At 58.9% G+C, this 24,395-nt stretch overlaps 1 protein-coding gene across 11 annotated transcripts in view; it reads left to right on the plus strand.

Moving 5' to 3' along the window:
- Positions 1 to 24,395, plus strand: part of KIF1A (kinesin family member 1A) — a 143,325-nt gene that overhangs the window by 79,051 nt on the left and 39,879 nt on the right. For 2 of the 11 annotated variants that reach the window (XM_089780978.1, XM_075917833.2), the window contains exons 25-38: positions 2,600 to 2,737; positions 3,709 to 3,957; positions 11,325 to 11,443; positions 12,564 to 12,649; positions 13,418 to 13,556; positions 13,780 to 13,948; positions 14,413 to 14,503; positions 16,268 to 16,386; positions 16,841 to 16,896; positions 18,759 to 18,867; positions 20,349 to 20,415; positions 20,515 to 20,599; positions 21,150 to 21,255; positions 23,977 to 24,003. In XM_089780978.1, coding sequence (XP_089637104.1) covers positions 2,600 to 2,737; positions 3,709 to 3,957; positions 11,325 to 11,443; positions 12,564 to 12,649; positions 13,418 to 13,556; positions 13,780 to 13,948; positions 14,413 to 14,503; positions 16,268 to 16,386; positions 16,841 to 16,896; positions 18,759 to 18,867; positions 20,349 to 20,415; positions 20,515 to 20,599; positions 21,150 to 21,255; positions 23,977 to 24,003 — 1,560 coding nt within the window. The remainder of the gene's footprint in view (positions 1 to 2,599; positions 2,738 to 3,708; positions 3,958 to 11,324; positions 11,444 to 12,563; positions 12,650 to 13,417; positions 13,557 to 13,779; positions 13,949 to 14,412; positions 14,504 to 16,267; positions 16,387 to 16,840; positions 16,897 to 18,758; positions 18,868 to 20,348; positions 20,416 to 20,514; positions 20,600 to 21,149; positions 21,256 to 23,976; positions 24,004 to 24,395) is intronic. The other 9 variants (XM_089780979.1, XM_075917834.2, XM_089780980.1 and 6 more) reach the window with 5 other exon arrangements.

Raw genomic sequence — 24,395 nt, forward strand, 5'->3', positions numbered from 1 at the left:
GGGTGGGGTGTGTGGCGGTGATGCATTGGACATCCCACGAGTACAGTGGTGGGGGGGTGGGGTGTGTGGCGGTGATGCATTGGACGCCCCACGAGTACGGTGGTGCGGGGGTGGGGTGTGTGGCGGTGATGCATTGGACGCCCCACGAGTACGGTGGTGGGGGGGTGGGGTGTGTGGCGGTGATGCATTGGACGCCCCACGAGTACAGTGGTGGGGGGGTGGGGTGTGTGGCGGTGATGCATTGGACGCCCCACGAGTACAGTGGTGCGGGGGTGAGGTGTGTGGCGGTGATGCATTGGACACCCCACGAGTACAGTGGTGGGGGGGTGGGGTGTGTGGCGGTGATGCATTGGACACCCCACGAGTACAGTGGTGCGGGGGTGGGGTGTGTGGCGGTGCTGCATTGGACGCCCCACGAGTACAGTGGTGGGGGGGTGGGGTGTGTGGCGGTGATGCATTGGACGCCCCACGAGTACAGTGGTGCGGGGGTGGGGTGTGTGGCGGTGATGCATTGGACGCCCCACGAGTACGGCGGTGCGGGGGTGGGGTGTGTGGCGGTGATGCATTGGACGCCCCACGAGTACGGCGGTGCGGGGGTGGGGTGTGTGGCGGTGATGCATTGGACGCCCCACGAGTACGGCGGTGCGGGGGTGGGGTGTGTGGTGGTGATGCATTGGACGCCCCACGAGTACAGTGGTGCGGGGGTGGGGTGTGTGGCGGTGCTGCATTTTACACCCCACGAGTACAGCGGTGCGGGGGTGGGGTGTGTGGCGGTGATGCATTGGACACCCCACGAGTACAGCGGTGCGGGGGTGGGGTGTGTGGCGGTGCTGCATTTTACACCCCACGAGTACAGCGGTGCGGGGGTGGGGTGTGTGGCGGTGCTGCATTTTACACCCCACGAGTACAGCAGTGCGGGGGTGGGGTGTGTGGCGGTGATGCATTGGACGCCCCACGAGTACGGTGGTGCGGGGGTGGGGTGTGCGGCGGTGATGCATTGGACACCCCACGAGTACAGCGGTGCGGGGGTGGGGTGTGCGGCGGTGATGCATTGGACGCCCCACGAGTACAGTGGTGCGGGGGTGGGGTGTGTGGCGGTGATGCATTGGACACCCCACGAGTACAGTGGTGCGGGGGTGGGGTGTGTGGCGGTGATGCATTGGACGCCCCACGAGTACAGTGGTGGGGGGGTGGGGTGTGCGGCGGTGCTGCATTGGACACCCCACGAGTACAGCGGTGCGGGTGTGGGGTGTGCGGCGGTGATGCATTGGACGCCCCACGAGTACGGTGGTGCGGGGGTGGGGTGTGTGGCGGTGCTGCATTGGACGCCCCACGAGTACAGTGGTGCGGGGGTGGGGTGTGTGGTGGTGATGCATTGGACGCCCCACGAGTACAGTGGCGGGGGGGTGGGGTGTGTGGCGGTGATGCATTGGACGCCCCACGAGTACAGCGGTGCGGGGGTGAGGTGTGTGGCGGTGATGCATTGGACGGCCCACGAGTACAGTGGTGCGGGGGTGGGGTGTGTGGCGGTGATGCATTGGACGCCCCACGAGTACAGTGGTGCGGGGGTGAGGTGTGCGGCGGTGATGCATTGGACGCCCCACGAGTACAGTGGTGGGGGGTGGGGTGTGCGGCGGTGATGCATTGGACACCCCACGAGTACAGTGGTGGGGGGGTGGGGTGTGTGGCGGTGATGCATTGGACGCCCCACGAGTACAGTGGTGCGGGGGTGGGGTGTGCGGCGGTGCTGCATTGGACGCCCCACGAGTACAGCGGTGCGGGGGTGAGGTGTGTGGCGGTGATGCATTGGACGCCCCACGAGTACAGCGGTGCGGGGGTGGGGTGTGTGGCGGTGATGCATTGGACACCCCACGAGTACAGCGGTGCGGGGGTGGGGTGTGTGGCGGTGATGCATTGGACGCCCCACGAGTACAGCGGTGCGGGGGTGGGGTGTGTGGCGGTGATGCATTGGACGCCCCACGAGTACAGTGGTGCGGGGGTGGGGTGTGCGGCGGTGCTGCATTGGACGCCCCACGAGTACAGCGGTGCGGGGGTGAGGTGTGTGGCGGTGATGCATTGGACGCCCCACGAGTACAGCGGTGCGGGGGTGGGGTGTGTGGCGGTGATGCATTGGACACCCCACGAGTACAGCGGTGCGGGGGTGGGGTGTGCGGCGGTGATGCATTGGACGCCCCACGAGTACAGTGGTGCGGGGGTGGGGTGTGTGGTGGTGATGCATTGGACGCCCCACGAGTACAGTGGCGGGGGGGTGGGGTGTGTGGCGGTGATGCATTGGACGCCCCACGAGTACAGCGGTGCGGGGGTGAGGTGTGTGGCGGTGATGCATTGGACGCCCCACGAGTACAGCGGTGCGGGGGTGAGGTGTGTGGCGGTGATGCATTGGACACCCCACGAGTACGGTGGTGCGGGGGTGGGGTGTGTGGCGGTGCTGCATTTTACACCCCACGAGTACGGTGGTGCGGGGGTGGGGTGTGTGGCGGTGATGCATTGGACGCCCCACGAGTACGGTGGTGCGGGGGTGGAAGCCGAGCTAGACCCCTAAGTCCCACTTTTTCCGTTTGTTTCTCTCTGGCTGTAGACAGCGGCTGGACCTGATGCGTGAAATGTACGACAGGGCAGCAGAAGTGCCTTCTAGCGTCCTTGAGGACTGTGACAACGTGGTGACGGGTGGAGACCCCTTCTACGACCGCTTTCCCTGGTTCAGGCTGGTTGGCAGGTGAGAGCCTTGCTCCTCCTATTTCCAAACCCGTCGGTGTCCAAACACAGCCCCTGGCCTGGTGCGGCGTGGAGAGCGCGCCCAGCTCCCTGTGGCAGTTCTAGGGCAGGGGCTGCTGCGGGTGGAAATGTCTCAGGCCCAAGCTGGTGTCCAGGAGTGCTGCTGTCTGCAGGGATTTTGCTCTGCCCTCTGCAGGGGCGCAGGAGTGTCTTTCTGGGGCCCACCCTGCTGCCAGGGATTTGCTCCCTTGCTACAAGAAGTTGGTGGTGAATTTCCCATCCCTGCTTTGAAGCCGTGCCTAGTGACGGCCGTGCAGTCTGGGGGTGCAGCCGCCGTCCGTCCCATCCCGTCATGTGGGCGGGGGCTTGCGGGTGGGCTGGCTGTGGCCCCAGGATGGAAAGGGCGCAGGTTGAGAGCCCTGCTGTCAGGTTTCCACGTCCATGGCTGTGTGTCCGTGTGCACACACGCGGAGTGCTCACTGGCCTCTGTGCTGTGCTGTGCTGTGCTGTGCTGTGCTGTGTGTGCTGTGCTGTGCTGTGCTGTGCTGTGCTGTGTGTGCTGTGTCTCCTCGTGTGCTCCCCACATGCCAGCTGAACGGGCACAGTGCGGTCAGCTAACAGGGCCAAAGGGACCTGTCAGTGGGACGCTGCCAAACGCCACCAAGCTTGGAGCAGCCCAGGGCTGACCCTTGCCAGGTAACAGCAATGAATGGGCTCCCCTCGACGCCAGTGAGCACTGGGCTGAGCTACCTTCCTACGCTGTTGAAGATGGCCGCTCCCATCTTCCGCACCAGCCTGCCGTGCTCGCTAGCTGACGACACTGGGGGCTTCGTTGTAAGACTCTTGGACAGGCAGGTCTTGCTTCCCACGCCCCTCCTGAACAGCAGCAGGCCTTGGTGTCTGCTCTGTCTCTCTCTTCTGTGTGGAATAGTTGGTGCTAACCTGTCTTCTGTCTTGTTGTACTAACCTTAGTTCAGATATCTCTGGCTGCAACAGCTCTCCTCTTTTCAACACATGCATGAGCGAGCGCATGGCTGATCTCACCCCCTCCCCCACCTTCTCGAACCCCGACTCCGACATCACCGAGCCTGCTGACGAGCAGCACGTGGGGAAGGAGGAGGAGGAGGAGGACCTGGAGGAAGACATCTTTCCGGAGTACCCGCTGTATGATGGCCGGGATCCATTTTACGACCGCTCCCCCCTGTTCAGTTTAGTAGGAAGGTTGGTGAGGTTTTAGGAGAGCATGCTGGGAAGGAACTAGCTCTTTCGCACGAGAGAACTGCATTCGGACACTGTCCCGTGTGGAGGGCACGCCTTCCCCTGGCCCTCAGGATGGGTTAGCTGCACAGTGGCCTTCGAGAGATGGCCAGCAGGGCGGGGTGCTGGCCAGCACCACAGTAAGGCCAGTGTCTGTCGGAAACTAAGAGGGGAGAGGGTCCTTTGGCCAGTTCATCTTTAAAACCTGAGCTTGAAGGCAGATCTCACAGATCTTGGGTAGCGGGATCCGGGGTCACGCGGCCGCTGGACTCACACAATCTTTTTACAGAGAAGATGTTCACGTGGCAGAGACTTGTGTGGAGATGGCCCAGAAATGAGCCAAAGCATCGCCCTGGCTTCAGTGCATTTGGGTCTCCGCTCTAATTCACTGTTGGAAACATTTCTGCTGCGATGTCTGCACAATGGGCGACCTCTCCTGCATGCGCTGTGCGGCAGCACCCTTGCAGGCCTGTGTCATGGGAATCCCATTCCTGTCTGACCCAGATCCTCACCAGCAAGAGGAGAACGTGGCATGGCCAAGAGAGCAGAACGTAGCTCGAGCATCAGTTCTGATCTTTAGGGGGGTTCCAGGCAGCCAGTGGCCCCAAGTGGTGTGTGAGGAAAAGGTGGGAGGTGCAGCAAATAGCACAGTACTGCAGGCAGGTTCACCAGGTAGCACCTGGGATTTCCCCAGATGACTGGGAAGAGCTAAAACCAAGGGCTGTGGGAGCAGGGGGGAAGATGACATTTCCTCTCCCTGCCTTTGGCTAGCACAGGGATGGCAATTGTTTTCTGCAGAGATTTGCAGTAGGGCCATGCAGAAGGATGTTGTGTGGGAAGCAGAGATGCCAGACTTTAGTTCTCAGGTGGCTGGAAGAAAAGTTTTGGAGTGGGGAGAGCTTCTGTTGCCTGCAGGGCTGGAGGCAGGCTCTTCCCAAAGAGAAAGAGAATTGGTTTTTCTTTTGCTAGTGAAAGCAGAGCGGTACAGTGGCTTGTTCTGGAAAGGAACCCTAAATCTCGTGGAATCGGTGGCCTGTTTGATCCAATTGGCCACTATTTCATTCTGCCAAAGAAAACCACCTGGAATTGCCAAGCCTGGCACCGCAGCCCAATGCTGCGTCACGCTTTGCCTAGGGGAAGAGAGGGTTCACCCATAGTTGTCCTGGGGACTCCTGTCCTTTAAGGCTTTGGATCAAATTCAGACTTGGGCAAGCAGCTGCAGCTTCACTGTAGTCAGTGGCCTTGATTCCACTTGCAATTTGGCTTGTCAGCTGGGCACAAGTGGGAGAAAGCAAGCAGCCTGGGCGAGAAGGTGAATTCTTCTCTCCAGCCGATAGGACAAGGGACTTGGAAAAGAGCGAGGGAGACGGGAGAAGAGTCACTGCAGTCTCAGACCGAAAGAGCTGGGTTCTTCCACTTTTTTTTTCCTCTTGGGGGAATCAGAGATTTTAAAACCAAACAAACAAAACTTCCATATATGCCTATGATGAAACGAACCCCCGTCTGCGGGATGTTCCTTTTGAATCTTCCCAATTCTTTTGAGTCGGACACAGAATTGACTTTCCTGTGCAGCAGCTGTGCTGATCACATTTCTCATGAAGTGTGCTTGAATTGGTTCCTGATTGGATCCTTGTCTTTGATTAGTTTTCCCCCCTATTTTCTTTATTCGTTTTTTCCTTCCTTCTTTTTAAGCTGCTGGCTACCTCTCCAAAGCTTGAGCAAAAATTGGGGGTTGTTTCACTTTTGTCTTCCTTTTGAAAGGCTTTTCTTTGGTCTGAGCATGCCATCTTTGCACCTCACCAATCTTGTGGTTAGTGTCTCCTCCCACCTTCCGTTCCCTTTAGCCGCATACTCCCTGCCCCTTCTTTCCCCATTCCTCCCTATTCAACCCTTTTGGTTTCAGTCTGCTTCAAGAGGAGCTCGCCCGGAATTTCATACTGTTCGAGGGAAGCTTAACAGGCTTGTGATCCACGCTCCTCCCCACGGGAGATGTGGGATGCTCAGAGTAGATCTGTAAACAGACACCCAAGGAAAGCCACCTCCAGCACAGGGGTCCCGAGCATTTCAGGGGGTGCCTGGCTCAATTCCCACCCTGCCCCGAGCCTGGCTCCTGCCCCTGCAGCTCCCTCGTAGGAGGGCATTGGTTGAGAACAGAAGATGCACTGCATCTCCCAGGAAGGGCTCAGCACCTTGTCGGGTTGGGGTGTCAGGCTGCTGCCTGCCTCCTGCTTTACTGACCCAATCCAGTGCCGCTGAAGCCAGTGGAAAGATTCCCATTGACTCCAGCTGGCTCAGCCCCACAAAGTCCCCTGCACCTGTTGCTGTCAATGGGCTAGTCACCGATGCTTGGTGGCATGTCTGAAGAGGCACGCTAGCTCTGCGGATCCACTGTTAATGCAGTGCCTTGCTTTCCTCACACCGCTGCCATGGAGGCTGACCCTGCCCTGTCAGACGTGGGTTTGGGACAGCTCCCTCTCAGTCTCTTCTCCAGCCTGGAGACCAGCGACAAGCAGCAGGGCAAGCTGGGCGGGCGGGAGGGGTGTCGCACCGGTGGTCCCAGGTTTAGTGCTGCTGATGGAGCATGCTGCCCACACACAGGGCCACAGTGGCCTGAGGCACCTGCAGAGCTCCACTGGCTGAAAGGCACCTGCTCTCATCCCCGTGCAGCCGGCTCCTGAGGAATCAGTGGTGACATGGCTAGGGAAGCGGGAAGCATTTTGCGGCGCTGACCCCGGACCTCGCCCACTGTTTGTGAGCAACTGCCCTTTGACCGTCAAGGGCAGGTGCAGTCCTGAGAGGCTGGTGAGCAGTTTGCTGCTCCTGAAGAGAGGCCCTGGCCAGCAAGGGCCTCTCCCTGCTGGGCTCAGGCAGCAGACTGCAGCGTGGGACTCACCCAGGGATACAAGGCTTCCTGCGACGTGATCTCTGTGCAGGGGAAGGACGAGATGACTTCTCCTGGTCCCCTCCAGCCCCGCATTTCTGTGATTCTAGGAAGGCCACAGAGAAGCTTCCAGCTCTTCAGCACGTGGTGGCCCAGGGCCTGGGGAGCACAGACCTGCCTTCTAGCTTGGTTTCCAAATCCCTTTCAAGGCCATGTGAAAGTGTCCCTTCCACGGTGAAGGAGTGGTGCACCTCGCTTGGGCTGGTCTCAGGTGGAATCATTACTCCTCAGTCAAGAAGAGATGGCAAATTGGTAAGAGCCTTCTGATGAGCTGGCTAAAAGGAAGTGTGATGTCTGCCAGCTCCCTGCTGTTAAACATGACATTTAAATGGGCAAGTTTTTAATGTTGAAAATCTTGGGCTATATATATCCCCCATCTGCTGCCCAGTGTGCCCTGTCCCAGGCAAAACTGGTCCCCCAGAACTAAGATCACAGACAGTGCAGTACAACCCCGGCACCACTCCAATGTCCCCTCTTGTCCTGGGTGTTTGGGGACTGGATTGCAGTTGCCTACAGGACATGAGTACCACCAAGGAGACAGCACAAACTGCACATTTGTGTACTTTGATTGAAGGGCCAGAGAGCAGGGATGTGCTTTTTGGTCAGCACCACACCTGGTGAAAATGTCCAGGATGAATGTTCTCATCGGAACACAGTTCCTAGGATGGGTGTCCTGATTTTACCCAGGGGTTAAAGCAGCAGACGGGGTGTACTCCATTCCTCCACTCATCTGGCCCTCCTTGGTGCCCTGGAGAAAGTAACCGTTTGTGACTCCCCATCACCAGATTGGCAGGGGAGGCAGATGTGGGTGGCAACCTGGACAGCAGTGACCATGAGATGGTCGATTTCAGGATCCTGACCAAAGGAAGAAAGGGGAGCAGCAGAATACAGACTCTGGACTTCAGAAGAGCAGACTGACTCCCCCAGGGAACTGATGGGCAGGGTCCCTTGGGACGCTAACATGAGGTGGAAAGAAGTCCAGGAGAGCGGGCTGCATTTTAGAGAAGCCTTATTGAAGGTGCAGGAACGAACCATCCTGATGCACAGTAAGAAACACAAATATGGCAGGTGACCAGATTGGCTTAACAGTGAAATCTCTGACGAGCTTAAACACAAAAAGGAAGCTGACAAGTAGAAACCTGGACCGATGACCAGGGAGGAGTGTAAATACATTGCTCGAGCATGCAGGGCTGGAATTCCAGCTAAGCAAGGGGTGTGAAGGGTAACGAGAGGTTTCTAAGCAATAAGAGGGTGATCAGAGAGGGGGTGGGGCCCTTACCGAATGGGGGAGTAACCTAGTGACAGACGATGTGGGGAAAGCTGAAGTTCTCAGTGCCTTTTCTGGCTCTGTCTTCACAGACAAGGTCAGCTCCCAGACTGCTGCACTAGGCACAATATGGGCAGCCTTCCATGGAGAAAGAACAGCTTAAGAACTATTTAGAAAAGTTGGACATACACAAATCCATGGGGCTGGATCTAAGGCACCTGAGGGTGCTGAGGGAGTTGGCTGGGAGCCTTTGGCCATTATCTCTGAAAACTTGTGGCCATCGGGGGAGGTCCCAGACAACTGGAAAAAGGCAAATGTAGTGCCCATCTTTAAAAAAGGGAAGAAGGACGATCCAGGGAACTACAGACCAGTCAGCCTTACCTCAGTCCCCGGAAAAATCCTGGAGGGGATCCTCAAGGAATCCATTTTGAAGCACTTGGAAGAGGGGAAAGTGATCCGGAATAGTCAACATGGATTCACGAAGGGCAAGTCGTGCCTGACCAACCTGATTGCTTTCTAGGATGAGGTGACTGGCTTATGGACGAGGGGAAGTTGGTGGATGTGATAGACTTTGACTTTAGTAAAGCTTTTGACATGGTCTCCCACAGTATTCTTGCCAGCTAGTTAAGGAAGTCTGGATTGGATAAATGGACGGTAAGATGGATAGAAAGCTGGCTAGAAGGCCGGGCCCAGTGGGTCGTGATCAACGGCTCGATGTCAGGTTGGTGATCAGTTTCTAGCGGAGTGCCCCAAGGTTCGGTTCTTGCACCAGTTTTGTTCAATATCTTTATGAATGACCTGGCTGAGGGGATGGGTTGCACCCTCAGCAAGTTTGCAGATGACACTAAGCTAGGGGGAGAGGTGGATACTCTGGAGGGCAGGGATAGGGTCCAGAGTGACCTGGACAGACTAGAGGATTGGGCCAAAATAAATCTGATGAGGTTCAACAAGGACAAGTGCAGAGTCCTGCTTGTGGGACAGAAGAATCCCAAGCATTGCTACAGGCTGGGACCGACTGGCTAAGCAGCAGTTGAGCAGAAAAGGCCCTGGGGATTGCAGTGGATGAGAAGCTGGATAGGAGTCAACAGTCGCCCTTGTAGCCAAGAAGGCTAATGGCATATTAGGGTGCATTAGGAGGAGCATTGCCAGCAGATCCAGAGACGTGATTATTCCCCTTTATTCGGCTCTGGGGAGACCACATCTGGAGCATTGTGTCCAGTTCTGGGCCCGCACTACAGAAAGGATGTGGCTGCGCTGGAGAGAGTCCAGAGGAGGGCAGCAAAACTGACTAGGGAGCTGGAGCACATGACTTAGGAGAGACTGAGGGATTTAGTCTCCAGAAGAGAAGAGTGGTGGGGATGGGGATTTGAGAGCAGCCTTCTGCTCCTGGAAGGGGTTTCCAAGGAGGCTGGAGAGAGGCTGTTCTCTGTGGTGACAGACGGCAGAATGAGGAGCAATGGGCTCAAGTTGCAGTGGGGGAGGGCTAGTTTGGATATTAGGAAAAACCGTCTCCCTAGGCGAGTGGAGAAGCGCTGGGCTGGGTTCCCTAGGGCGGGGTGGAATCTCCATCCCTAAGGTTTTTACGTCCCCACTTGACAGAGCCCTGGCTGGGCTGATTGAGTTGGGGTTGGTCCTGCTTTGGGCAGGGGCCGGACTCGATGCCTCTTGACGTCTCTTCCAGCCCTAAGATTCTGTTCTAGGGTCCCCAGTTTGGATGAGTAGGAACCAAAGGGCTCGGAGGAACTGGCCACTCTTGAAAATGTTCCGAGTCCCATCCAGAGGCAGCAGCAGTGAGGGATCCAAGTCAGTTGCCGTCCAGAGGGGCTGCCTCCCCCGGGTGAGCCCATGGGGGTCTCCAGGGCTGGGAATGTCCTTGTAGGATTGCAGATCTGCTCAGGGGCAGAGCACTCGTCTGGAAACCCTCTGGCCCCAAGCAAGCTCCAGCGTCGCTGTGCACGTGCATGTCGTCATGGTGCCGTGTGCCCCTCTAGCTGGGGTGAGCCCACGCCCTGGCCTCAGCCCAGGGGACAGGGCGAGAAGGCACCCGTGACCCAGGCGTGGCTGTGCAGTGATTGGCTGCAGCCATTGACAGCACGGAGCCAGTGTTCACTAGCCATCCCTCCTCTGGCACTGGCCTGGCCAAGGAGAGCGGCTCTCCCCACACTGTGCTCAGGGCTCTGCCTCCTGCTGGCCCGTTTAGAGCTGGCCTCAGCGTCGTCACTCCGCATCCCCGTCCGCCCTGCTGCCCAGGCACTGTGCTCGCAGGCCCAGGTCCTAGCTGGGTCAGTGGCATAGCAGAGCTGCCCTGACTGACACCAGCTGTGCCCCTCGTCGAGCACTGCCCCCCGTGCGGGTCGTGGCGCTCGGGCAGTGCTGCTGCTCACCATGCAGGAGCCAAGGTGGATCAGCCCTGGGCGCTGGCTGGAGCATGGAGGTCTCCCCGCCAGGCACTGGCAGAGCAGACACAGCCCTGGCTGGAGGCAGGTCTGTCCCTCTCGGAGCTGGGTTTCAAACGCTGACTGGGGGGGGTTGGGCTGCCGGACCTCTCTTCAAGCAGGCTGAAACCCCGCCATTGCAAGAGCTTCTCAGTCTCAGACAGGTGTCTGCAGGGACTCTGTGCACTAACCGAGAACTGCCGTTCCTTCTCTGCTTCTGCTCCCCTTCCTCCTCTTCTCCGTTCCCTTCTCCTGCCTGCCTCCCCCTCCTCTTCCCCAGACCCTTTCATCTGCAGCAGCCCGTGGTTGTTTCACAGCACTTTCTGTCCTAGTTCTCCAGTTCTCCACTGCAAGAGGTCCTCCTTCTAGCTTCCTTCTTGCACCAGCACAGCCCCCTCCTCCACCCTCCCCACGACGCGGTGGTGCCCATGGCCAGGAGGAACACTGGTGCTCACTAACTCGCTGCCACTTTCACAGGAACCTGAGGCCACCGTAGCCCATCCTAAGCACGCTGAGCCCCCCGCCCCCTTCCGGCTGGCCCTGGCTGCCTTTCTTTAGTTTTGCTTTGCAGCACCATGTTGTGATGTGAGCGGTGAACTGTGAGCCTGGCTGCCATCTGGCCACGGAGCGTGTTTGGAAAGCCCAGGGGCTGCAGTGACCACTCTCCTGTGTTACTTGGCTCTTCCAGGGCATTCGTGTATCTCAGCAACCTGCTGTACCCGGTGCCGCTGGTCCACCGCGTCGCCATTGTCAGCGAGAAGGGCGAGGTGAAGGGCTTCCTGCGCGTGGCCGTGCAAGCCATCTCAGGTACCGTGGGCTTCCAGTGCGGGCAGCTGGCTCTGAGCTGCCCTTGCCTCAGAGCCCTGGTGAGTCTGCAGAGCGTTTCAGACGCTGACTGGTGGCGCCTGTAGTCCAGGCGCCCGTGCTGCTTTCGGTGGGCCAGTGGAGCATTGCTGGTTGGTTTGCCACCCACTGGCCACCTTGCAATGTCTTCCCTCTCTAGTAATGTAGGGACACCCAGCTTCCTGTGCTAGCAATTGTGGGAGCTATAGTCCCGCAGCATCGCCTGTACTGCCATTAGAACTGCCATAAGAGGGCACTGGCCATTCTGGGCACTCACCTGGCGTAACTCGGTTCAGCATCGCCTGTGTGCATTCGCCAATGCCTTTCATTGGGTAGCTCCGCGCCCTCCCACACAAATTGCTGTCTCCTGGGCGAGAACGAGATTGAATGGGACAAATTATTCACTCCCTGGCTTCCTCATAAGCTGGACCTAACCAGGCCTGGAGGGGCCTCTCTTGGCATGTGAGGGAGAGCGGGGCCTGTCCCAGATGCATCGTGAATGCAGCCCGATCCTGGTGAAGCTGCCTCATCTGAACGATCAGTCACCTTGAGCAGGGTGATCCACAGATGGGTTGGGCTCTCATCATGGTAAATCTAAGACTGAGGAGATGACTGGCAATACTTGTTTTCTGCTACTGTTCATTTCAGATACCGATTCTGCTCTGTCAGCTTCAAAGTGCACATGATGCTCTTGCAAAGAAACTGAAAATGCTGCCACATTGTGCCTGGTTTAATAATCTGGGCCATCATCCACTTAACTTCTTGTGTCTTTGCTTCTGTATGAACAGGGGCGTTCGTGCAGTGCTATTGGTAGTGATTTGTGGATTAGCATGCACGTGGATAGCTGGTAGCTATGCAGAATTGTTGACCGTCTCTCTGCCACAGAGGCTGGAAAACACTTTTGCAAGTGATTTCATGATTGCCTTTTGGAATTCACTGACTCTCATGAAGTTCTGCAGCCAGTGACCACTCGGAGCAGTGTATGAAAGGGCACAATCCAGGAGGCCCGTCTCTGGCTGCGACTTGCTCTGGGAGCGAGGTTTTCCTTCTTTGCGGTAATGTCTTGCTATGTTTCCTCTTTCAGCGGATGAGGAAGCCCCAGATTATGGCTCGGGAGTACGGCAGTCAGGGACAGCCAAAATATCCTTTGACGATCAGCACTTTGAGAAGGTACAGCCAGCCCCGGGTGACTATCTCTCTGTCACCTTGGCTTGCCAGGAAGTGCATTGGCCTCGCTATTATCCATCTCCGGATAACAGGGCCCTTCCTAGTATTTTATCCTCTTGGTCTCAGACTGCAGAAGAGAAGTGCCCTAGATATGGGGTGGGAGAGGGTGTGATGGCCACATCCCGCCTGAGCCTGAAGCGTGGCCTCAGCCGCACCCGTAAGAACCTCGTGGCTGCAGAGACCTGTGGGTAGAGAGGCCTGGGCACCTACTTTTGCTGAATGGGACTGGAACCTCCAGTTCTTTGCATGTGTAGTGCTGGCAGAGGAGCCAAACCTGGGATCTCAGAGGCTCATGCACAAAGCCCCCATAGCTTGAGCTAGAAGCCCGCTGGCTCTCAGCTAAGGCTGTAGAGGAAAGTCATTCTCTCTCTGTAAGTGGTGTAAGTGCCATCCATGGGCCAGCGAACAGCTGGTAGGTGCTGGTCACTCGGTACAGACCTTCCCTTGCTCCTTATGGGACCCCAGGCAGCTTGACCCTGTCCCATTTCACGTGCTGTATGCAACACCGAGGGTTCAGCTGTTGCTGCCATAGAACTGGAGCCATTACTGAGGCAGAGGAGATAAAAGCTGCAGCCTCTCATGCCTGGCTGGGTGTCTGCCACGCTGTACAAAGGGGAAGACACGCCAGCAAGAGCCAAAAAGCTGTGCCTGGCTGTCAGCAGTGTCAGGACACCCACCGCCTCTCTGATCCATTCCCCTTGTGCCTGGCAGTTCCAGTCCGAGGCCTGTCCTGTGGCAGGGATGTCTCGTTCGGGGACCTCCCAGGAGGAACTGCGGATTGTTGAAGGCCAGGGGCAGATAACTGACATCGGACCTTCTGCAGATGAAGTCAACAACAACACCTGTGCAGGTGAAGGGCCCTAGAGAGGTGTCGTGGGGGGAAGCAGAGAGGGAGGAAGGATGGAAAATGTCACCACTCCCTGGGCCCTCCAGACCTACACTGCAAAGGGCCAGAGATGGGGCAGGGGAGAACTGGCGACTCCATTGAAAGCAATCTTGTGCTGGTGTGTGGCAGGTCACTGGGCCTTGAAGGGTGCTGTCAGGCTATGTGTAATGGCTCTCCTCCTCCCCAGTGACTCCCGAGGAACTTCTCCTGGACAGCCCAGAGAAAGCTGCCCTAGATGAGCCATTGGAAACCGTTCTGGACCATCTGAAGCTGGGCAGCATCTTCACCTTCCGAGTGACAGTTCTGCAGGCCTCCAGCATCTCGGCAGAATACGCAGACATCTTCTGCCAGTTCAAGTGAGAGGCCCTTGGATCGCTCCCCGCTGCTGGCATTTTCCCTCTTCCTCCCGCTCTGCCTTTGCCTCAGCCACAAGGCTGCCCTCCCCAGGTAGCAAGGGCCTTGGCTAGCTTCCTAAATGAAATGGGACCTTGGCTGCCCAGCGCTGAGATGGGAAAGGGCAGGTTTTCCCACACCGCCTCCTGGAATAGAGAGGACTCGAGAGCCGCAGAGCGGGTCTTCGTTCCTTCGCTCGCCGGGCCTGTCCAAGCCCGCGCGGGCCCATGGGCACGTTCCATGGATTCGGGCCCTGGAGAATGGCTTTCTGTAGCAGCCTATCAGTGCGCAGCCTCCGGGGGAGGGGAGGGGAAATGAGTCCTCTTCATTCAGACCCGGGGTTGTGGGCGCTGGCTTCCGTCTCCCTCCGCCGTTCTCATTCCCTGCTGACCACGCAGCCGCTGTAACTGCCCTCCTGCCTCCACAGCTTTATCCATCGCCACGACGAGGCCTTTTCCACGGAGCCCTTGAAGAACACGGGCCGAGGGCCGCCTCTGGGATTCTATCATGTGCAGAACGTGAGTCTCACTTCCCAGGCTGGCTCCTCTGCCCTGGGGTGGCCTGGCTCTGCCCCGAGCGTAGGGATTTCTGACAGTGGCCCGCAAGCTTTCCCTCTTCTCCCCCCTTACCCAAAGGAGTGCACCTGTGCCCCAGCAGGGACCAGGGCCAGGTGTGGAGCCGCAACTAGAACTGGGGCCCAGGCCAGGGCCGGGCACTGAGCTGCAGCTGGGGGCGGAGTGAGACTCGATGTCACTCCCCTCCGTCGAGGGGGCTGTCCAAGCCCCACTGCACCACCCTGAACATCCCTCCCTGCCCCCCGCAGGTTCGGGGATCCCTGCTACTGCCAGTGGGGCAGCCACCATCACCCACCTCGCAGGACTGCCCGCTGCCCACGGGCGGTGCAGTCACACTCTGCAGTGGGCTGCTGCGCTATTCTGGAGGTCTAGAATTTCCTTCTCCTTACGGTGCACCTGGCTGTCGGCTGGTCAGAGCTCACCGAGGGCGTGCCTCCCAGTGGAGCGGCTCGGTTGTCACGTAGGGCACACCCGAACAGCGGCTAGCTACAAAGGCATCGACTGTGTTCTGGCAGGGGAAGGAACCGTGCGTGTGTCCTTCTGACGGTCTCAGGCCTCCCCCTCTGTAACAGGCACTTCCTCAGCCACCCAGGGCCTCGCCTGTGCTCACGGTTCTCCATCGCTCAGTCTGTGTCTGGCGCACCACAGGGCAGGACCAGCCCAGGGGCACAGTGGGAGGAGCGCACAGTCTCTCTCCTCCAGGCTCCCCTTTTACTTCCTGGTCCTCGCAGTTGCGTATCTGCCCAGAAGAGTAGCCAGCTACCCGCTGGCCCAGCGCTGGCCCCCGATGCCAGAAATCCCAGCAGTCGTAGGTCGATAGGCTCCAGGGACGCCTGCTGCCCTCAGTGAGCAGATGTGGCAGCCAGCACTCCATCGCCCCTCCTTGCTGAGCGCGCAGGGGAGGCGTTTGTGGGCAGTTCAGTCTCTTCTAGACCAGGGGTGTCTGGGTGAGAGGAGAATGGCAGAGAAACCAGAGAGCGCTACACTGAAAACCAGCCAACACCCCTGTTAGGGCAAGGAGCCCCAAACGTTCCAGACCTTTGTGTCTAGCGTGCTGTGCCCGTGGCACAGGCCCTCAGGTGGGTCACTGAGCTCACTGTGAGCCAGCACATTGTTCTCTTCCCTCAGTCCTCTCATGAGCACAAACTCTGTCCCATTGTCCTGCCGGTGAGGGATGTGAGGGCTCCCATGGCTGAGCTTTTCTGCTTCACCTCTCCTTCAAGGGCTGGCAGAGAAAAGCTCTAGCGCTTTGCACCCTTCGCTGAGGGCTGCTCCCGGCCTCTCTGCAGTAAGCCCTGGCAATATGGTTCCAGATTTTTCTGCTGCTGAGTGCCTCTGTGAGGCGCCTCTAGACCAGTCTCACCAGCCTGTCCTGTGAAGGGATTTTACCCCGCCTCCTCTGGCAGAGCTCAGAGGACTGCCTTTGCCTTGGGGACGTTAACCCAGCAGCATTCTGCCATCATGGTGTAAGTGTGACATAAGCAAAAGCCCATCGGAGGGGTGAGCTGAGCGTGTTTCTTGGAGAAATACTGTTTACTGGTGTCTGGCTGCTGGCCTGATCGATCTCCGCCCTGCTAGGACGGCTCTGATCCGTCAGGTGTCTAACCGTAAGCGCATGCATAACCCCTTGCTGGATCGGGGCCTAGGCAAACGGACTGCGGATGGTTGCCATTTGAAAGCATTGTGGCCCCTGTTCCCCTCTCTCAGATTGCGGTGGAGGTGACCAAGTCGTTCATTGAGTACATCAAGAGCCAGCCGATCGTGTTTGAGGTGTTTGGGCATTATCAGCAGCACCCCTTCCCTCCTCTCTGCAAGGATGTGCTCAGGTGAGTGTGGGTTACGGGAGGGCTTCCCCACCTGCTTGGCTCAGACCGAAGCCTCGTAGCCTGGACCGAGCATCTGACCCAAAGCCCATCCAAATCAATAGGCGTTAGCCCCTTCCTTCCCGTGGCCTGTGGATCAGGTCTCTACGTTCTATGCAAAGGCTCTCGGGTATTTGCAGCTTGGCAGTGCTGAATTCTGCAGCATCTTGAAGCCAGAGTTTTCCATTCCATAAGGTGTATGAAAATAAAGGTGAATCTTACCAAGCTCTGGGCCTGAGATCCTGTGGCAGTGGGTTCCACAGTCTAATGCTTTGGCTGGTGTTGAGTGTTCTGCCTTCCAGCTTCACGGAGTGTCTCCTGGTTCTTGTGCTGGGAGACTGGGAGGAGGGGAGCTCCTTCTCTGGGCCAGTCGTGTATTTTGCATGTTCCCTTTCATCCGAGTCTCTTCTCTCCACAGCCCTCTGAGACCGTCCCGGCGTCACTTCCCCCGCGTCATGCCACTGTCCAAACCAGGTAGGCCTTTGCTTTCCCCTTCTAAGGCATATTAGGCTTCAGAAGCCACAGCTTGGAAGCAAGTGGGGCTTTGGAGAATTGGTCCTTCCGTGGTCATGTGCCAGCAAGGGTCCATGCGGCGATGGGAGAGGGTCTGAGCAGGCAGGGGTTCTGCGTGACATTGCATAATGACCTGAAATTGGCGTCTCTAAAGCAAGTCCCCCTCCCCTGGCGGGGGAAGGCGACCTTTCCAGGCCCTTGACATTCCCAGAGAGCAGAGACACCGTTCCTGGGGGGACTCCTGAGCGTGGCAGGTGAGGGCAGCTATTCCGGCGGGAGCCCTTCTGGGGTGAGGAGAAGATGCTCCCTTCCTGGCGCAGGAAACCTGATGCTACTAGCCCCGCTCCATTGGCATTTGCCGCAGAAGGTGGCACCGGGGCGATGGCTTCGTGCCAGGCAGGATGCTGTCTGGAGTGGCCTGTTGCCGCACACCGAGGGATGGCTAGCACAGGCGATCGGGGCTATTGCCCTGTGGTGCCTTGGTGGGGAGAGCGGGACCTCTGAAAACCTCAAGAAAGGTGCAGCAGGATCGTTCCCAGCACTGCAGTGTGCTCCTTGGGATTTGATCAGCTTGGACGCGAGCTTATCTGCACCTCTCTCCCCCCAGCAACCTGCCTCAGCCCTTGCCCTCCCTGCCAGGGTGCCCCCACCCTTTTCCTAGCTGGTGTCATCCCGGTGGCCCCCTCGCACTGTAACCTCCGAGCTGACAGTCCACCAGCTAGAGGAAAGGGCTGGCACGCGCAGCCGGACTGCAGATTATCCATCCCGGGGGGGCTCTCCTTCCTGCCCCTCTAGGGCAGGGGAGTGCTGCAGCTCTGTCCTGGCACCCCGCGAGTGGAGGGGGCCATCTGTGGAGAGCAGCAGCTCCGAGAGGGTTAACAAGCTGAAGTGTGCAGCACCCCCTGCCCCCGCTCAACCGCTTTGCTTTGTTGGGATGTCTGTTTGTTTCCCTTCCCTGAAGAGCATGAGAAATCCCGCCAGCTGATCAGGTGTTTGGTGCCCGATGTGCTAGCCAGCTCACTTCTGGATGTGCTCCCTGGGCGTGCTCTCTCTGCTGCTACGGCAGCCGCCTCGTTCCTGCTGCCAGAGAGGGAGGAGTCCAGCCCTGTGCCCCTCCTGCCTGCAATGAACTGTGCTGTGAGAAAGGCTCAGAAACCTGGTTGGTTCCTGGACACTGCTGTGGCAGATCCCACTGCTACTCGGGTCTCTAGCCAGGCCTCCCTGGGGAGATGTGTCCATGCAGCGCCTGGGGAGCACCCACGGAGCTCCTAAAGCAGCACACACCTCTCAGAGCTACCTGCATTTCAGCATTGGACACCCGAGTCCCAGTGGTTTTCCTTGCAGCCTAGTGTCTTGGTTTGCTGTTGCCTCTGTGTGTCCTGCCTCCTCATTCTGTGATCTGGGGTCTGCCCTCTGGCTGGGAGAGGGGCCTGGCCTTTCAAAGGGTGATGCTCAGCCAGAGACTGGCAAAAGCAGAAGTCGCTGCTTCTGTGTGCGTTTTGTCTCTCCTGTACCCTGTGCAGGCCTGATCCTTTCTCCCTGCAGAGGGGCTGTGGGCAGGAGTATGCGCTGCAGTGGGAGGAAGGGTTTACAAACTATGACTGAGTGCATGTGTTAGTGCATGTTCTCCCCCGCTCTTGGCATGTTGGGGGTCAGAGGTCATGTCCAGCTGTGCTCAGAGCACGCTAGCTGCTCTCCTTGACAGTCATGGCCAGCGGGCCTGGCTCTGCCTGACACTCCTCCTGTGTGGTGCCGGGAGTCCAGCTCCCCCTTCAACACCTTCTCCTTGACGGATGGTGAGCCTTGTTTCCTGTCTGCCGCAGTGCCAGCCACGAAGCTCAGCACCCTGGCGCGCCCCAGCGCTGGGCCCTGCCACTGCAAGTACGATCTGATGGTCTTCTTTGAGATCTGTGAGCTGGAGGCCAATGGCGAGTAAGTACCAGCCCCGCTGGGGGGACCCCGTCCGGGGCAGCTGCAGGGGAATCCTACCCAGGCAGCTCACCTCTCAGGGACGCTCCAGATACTGCCCGGTCCTGCACTGTAGGAGTCAGTGCTAAGCCCCAGGGCCCCCTTGCAAGTGGCACAAGCTTCCCCCCACAGGACAGTGTGGTCCACAGTGAGAAAAGGAAGTAGGCCACTGATTAGAATGACCTTCCGCCAAGCCCCTCGGCCAGCCCCTCCTGCAGATGAAAGTCCCAGGGCCAGGCCCAAGGCAAGCCTCGGAGACCCTGCACCGTCAGCAGCAGACTTGGAGCGGCTTGGCAGCTGTAGGGCAAGCCCAGGCACACTTGTTAATGAGCCTGTGTGCAGCTAAGGGACCCGGGGCCTGCAGAGGGACCCTGGGCTCCCTGTGCACTCCAGGCAGGATCAAACCAGCCTGCCACGGCGGGTGCTCGGCCAGACTCCCCTCCAGCCTGGGGGTCCCACTGGAATGACCCAGCTGTTTGGTGCGGCGCCACATCTGCCCTGCCCGCACGGCGCCTCTTTGGGTGCTGGCTTGGTCGTTTGCAAAGGGGGCTGCTTGTGCGGCTGCCCCGAGCACACTGCAGGCCCCCGGCGCCCGCGCGGGAGAACAGCCGCATCTGTGCCGAAATGTGGGCGCGCAGTACTGGCCGGGCGCGTGGGCGTCGCAATCGCAGCCCTGTGGCGGGCCGATCACAGCCCTGTGGCGGGCCGATCGCAGCCCTGTGGCGGGCCGATCGCAGCCCTGTGGCGGGCCGATCGCAGCCCTGTGGCGGGCCGATCGCAGCCCTGTGGCGGGCCGATCGCAGCCCTGTGGCGGGCCGATCGCAGCCCTGTGGCGGGCCGATCGCAGCCCTGTGGCGGGCCGATCGCAGCCCTGTGGCGGGCCGATCACAGCCCGCGCCAAAGGGCAGAATTCAGCCAATAAAAGATTCCTGCAGCTCTGAGTCTGGATGGCTCCCAGGGCTCCCCTGATGAGCGGAGACATTCAGTCGCCTGCTGCTGCTTCTGGAAGAAGGTCTGTTTGCTCTTCCACATGCCCCAGTGCGATCTGGGCCCGGCCCGCCTGTCTGGTCTCAGTGTGCCGGGCTGTGCTGGCTCTGGCATGCCCTTTTGCCAGCTGATGGGCTGAGCTCGAATCTCTTCCAGTCAGCAGGAGCCTGCTGGTGGCAGGGCTGCCCACACCAGTTGTGTGTGAGAGAGCTCTGAGGTCCTGTGACGGGCCTGTGGAGGTGATGTGTGTGGGAGACCCCCTGGGCTCTGAGGTTGCATGTGTTAGATCTCCGGGCCCGGGGGGTGGGCGCAGGGGGTGCACGATACCTCTGGGCCCTGGAGGGGATGCATGTGTGAGATGCCCCTGGATTCTGGGGAGGTGCGTGTGCCAGAGCGCCCGGGGGAGGTCCCCCAGCGCCGGGAGGGGAGCAGCACCTCACGGGACTCCCTCCTTTCAGTTACATCCCTGCTGTGGTCGATCACCGTGGAGGAATGCCATGCCTTGGAACCTTCCTGCTCCACCAGGTACAGCCCTTGACCCCGCCCATCTCTCATCCGCGGAGCAGCGGGGTGTCAGGCTGTTGGCTTTAACTGCTGCCCCTTTCTGCCTGGGCCGGGTTGTAGGGCATCCAGAGGAGGATCACCGTGACCTTAGTGCATGAAAACGGCAGCCACGTCCGCTGGAAAGAAGTGCGAGAGCTGGTTGTGGGTAAGCAGTGCTGCTGGTTGGCATGGGCTGAGCAGCCCTTCACCCCTTTCCCGTCTTCTCGCCCCTCCCGGTCTGTCCCCCCAGCAGTGGGAATCATGCAGCTGATTTCTGGAGGCCAGCCAGCCCTCCCTTGCTAAGGCTCAGCAGCACAGCACCCAGCCAGAAGCCCCCTCACTGAATCCGGGCTGCCCAGCCCTTACTGATACAGCAGGGCTCCTGGACAGAGCCTCTGCCTCTCTGTGGCCTGTGGAGGCCCCGGCATCTTCAGGCTGGCCAGCCTTGTGCAAGAGTGCGAGCCAGACCTGGTGAGGGCGGCTAGCAGGCACCCCCAGCTCCTCCTTGTCTCCCCGTCCGTGTGCGGGTGCTGGCAGGAGCAGTGGGCACGGGACTGGAGAGGGTCTGTGGCTCACACTGAGTGTCTTCCCCTCGTCTAACTGTCACACTTCCCATGCCATGCTGCTGGGCACTGACCATCCCTGCCACGCTGGGCTGGGCAGGGCCCTGTGCTCCTGCCCCGCCTCCAAATGCTTTGGGTTGATGTGTGTTGCAGGTCGGATCCGAAACACCCCAGAAGGGGACGAGTCTCTCATCGACCCCAACATCTTGTCTCTGAACATCCTGTCGTCTGGATACGTCCACCCCTCCCAGGACGATCGGTGGGTCTGCCCTGGCCTGGCCTCTCAGCAATGTCAGGTCCAGTTAGGCTGTGAGGGCATTTCTCCCTCCTGCCACCACGGCCGGAGCGCGGGGGCAGTGGTTGTGCTGCGTCTGCATTTCAGAGGCATTAGCGGGATGGCAACCTTGCTGCCCACAAGGCAGGACCAGTGGAGGATGCCTGGATGCTAGAGATTCGAGGTGGGCTTCCCCACCCCACCCCCACCGAGACAGGACATCCTTGCGCCACTGGGCTGCCCTGGGTATGGACCAAAGGGGCCTAGCCTCCCAGTGACAGTTTCCAAGGGCTCTTTGATCCCCACCCTGTGTTGCAGCAGCATTAATCCAGGCGTGAGGCCCACAGCCCTGCTTGGACTGCTGGGCACTGTCGTCTGCACTTCCCGTGAGCCTGAGAAGGAGCCAGAATTGCTAAAAAGCCACAGTGATACCTGAGCAACCCCCAACCAGCTTCCCCCGGCCCCCAGCACTTCCTGTTCACAGCAGCCCCACCAGTCAGCTGTAGGGTGCTGGAACAATGTGTCCGGTGCTGGCGGGGCTGAGACCCATTGAACCAAGCTGCAAACCCCGTGTATGATGGAAACACTTCAATACCGGGGTGCATCAGCCTGCCCCTCGTCCCACCTGCCTCAGTCAGCGTTTCGCAGGGTGCTCGGGGGTGTGGGAGGGCAGGAAGGGGCAGAGCAGGGGGTTGAACAGTAAGCACTCCCAGCACATTGGAAAGCTGGTGCCTGTCGCTCCAGCTCTTGAGTCGACACGTGTGCGAGACGCTGCGTGTTCATATCCGACGAGCTGCAGGGTGGCCCCCTTGCTGGAAATGTAACCTCTCTGAAAGCTAGTACAGCGGTGTGCCTACCGGTGCTCTGCGAGTGCTGACGCTTTGGGCTAAGTCGTAAGGCGGTGGCAGCAAACACCAGGCAGGGACCCTAGCAATGACCAGTGCGTAGGTCAGTGTTGCTGCGGATTGACAGCTGCTGGCATCACCCGTCGAGATGGCTAGCCCGGAGAGCTCTCATGGGTCCCTGGAGGACAGGTTCTGGGTGGAAGTGGCTGTACAGTGTGTGTGGGGCCAAGACTGGAAGCACATACAGCAGGAAGCGGCAGTGGTCACTAATGACAGCACTTGCTTGTCATTCACCTCGAGGAGATGAGAGATCAACCCTGGCGAGACAGGGACCTGTGGACTGGTGTGTGGCCGTTGTGAAGCATTGTGCTGCCTGTCCTCAGAGCATGGCAGGAAGGAAACAGAGCTGGTCCCTGGATCCTTGGAGATCTCTCCCTTCCTCCTGCCAGGGCCACCCTGCTATGGCACGTGCTACACCTGGGGGAATATGCTTGAGTCATGGACCAGTGGTTGCGAGCAGAGTCACTGAGCTGGGAGTGACCGGAGGAAGGGCTTGGATCAAGGCAGTAGGCAGACTGCAGTGCGTGCTGTCAGCCGCCAGGCAGGGTGTTCAGAGGGAGCAAAGGACTCAGCACCGCTCTGGATAACTCAGATCCTTTGTTCCTGCCTCATCTGAGCAAAACAGAAACTGATAGGAGCAGTGTAATAGATGCAGCATTTCTCAACCCTTGGGTCCCCGGGACCGGCTTGCTTCCTTCCTAAGCTGTGTCCAGGCCAATGCTGATGCACAGACCGGTCATTGAGAAACAGCGTAACAGTCTTTTGCCCTGTCCCTACACGAGAGCCATGCTGTGGCACCTTGGGCCTTCCTCCCTCTTCTTCCTCCATGCGTGAGCCCTGCGGCTAGCAGAGGTCCTGGGCAGGGATTTCAGCCCTGGGGTGGAGTGCTCTGGAGCACGGAGAGGTGATTGCAGGGCTGCTTGGCACAAGGAAAGACTGGTCCTAAGCAAAGGGGACCCAGGGCATCAGCTGTGGATCTAGTTTTCCCTCCCAGGATCTCAGCTGGACGTGTGAGAATGCGCTGCTCTCTGGGGAGGGACGCCTCTCCGCAGCTGGGAGCAGCTTGGGCAGACAGGGTGGTACGGGGATGGGGGGGTAACTGGTTCACAGGACAGTGGCAGGAAACATCTTCACCCATTCCTTGCTTCATCCCTGCATGGGCTTTTTGCTTGGCTTGATCCCAGCAATGGAGAAACCCTGGATGCAGGGACACCAGGAGGAGAACCCTCGTTCTGGACTGCTTGTGCTGCCTGCTTTGCTCTTGTATGTCCTTCGGTCTTCACTGCAGCAGGCAGGCCTGGGATCATCCCCCGGGCTGTTCCCCCCCCCAGTACTGACTTTTCCATGGAAGTGGTTCCTGATGGGAGCCAAGAAAGGCCTCGCTGTGCAGGTGGTAGGTAGGCCCTCAGGAAGCCAGCAGCCCCGACTTTCCGCACAGACGCAGGCAGGACCTGGATTTCCACCTGCCAATAGCCTCTGCCACCAGGGTTGTCATTTAAGCTCCTCATGGTAGCCAGCCCAGCGAAGGGTGCTTCCCACTCACACTCTGTCACCCCGTCAGGAGGGGGATCTGGTCTCTCCCCCATGCCACTCTCAAGGCCGCAGCCCTCGCTCCCCAGCTGCTCTCACGTCCACGCGTGCCTGCAAGGTGTCAGGTCCTTTGGCTGCAACGCTGCCGCCCTCCTTGAAGCAGGGCTGCGTGGAGGCCTTCGGCTTCTGAATCACGTACTTACAAAGCCGCTGCTGCTGCTGCCATCCATCCAACCCGCACTAACCATGTGATTGTTTTGTATCTTTGCAGGCAGTTTCTTGATTCGGATATGCCTAGGTATTATTGGTTTCCCTTGGGTTTTTTAATTCGCTTCCTCTTCCCTCCTTGGCACTCTTCCTCCCCCTCGGAGACAGCACTTTGATTTCCAGACACTCCATCCACTGGCTTCCCTTTCTCTTCCCCATCTCTGGGCTGCTCTTTCATTCCGTTTCTGTCCCTTGGGCTTCCCTGTTTGTATGGACCATGCTCTCGTTAGCCTCTGCTCCTCTGGCTGGCTTTTTGTTCAGTTTTGCTGCTGTTGTAACTGTGTGACATTTGGCAAAGACCATCCTTCCGCCTCTTGTTCTCTCTCCCAACTTGGGCCCGGGAGCAGGCCCAGGCTGCATGAGAGGCTGGTCTGTAGTGCGTGGGTGGAGAGGGCCCTTTAAGATACTGTATGAAAAACAAAG

The sequence above is a fragment of the Pelodiscus sinensis genome, chromosome 10 (assembly GCF_052426305.1).
Source record: "Pelodiscus sinensis isolate ZL-2025 chromosome 10, ASM5242630v1, whole genome shotgun sequence".
NCBI lineage: Eukaryota > Metazoa > Chordata > Testudines > Trionychidae > Pelodiscus > Pelodiscus sinensis.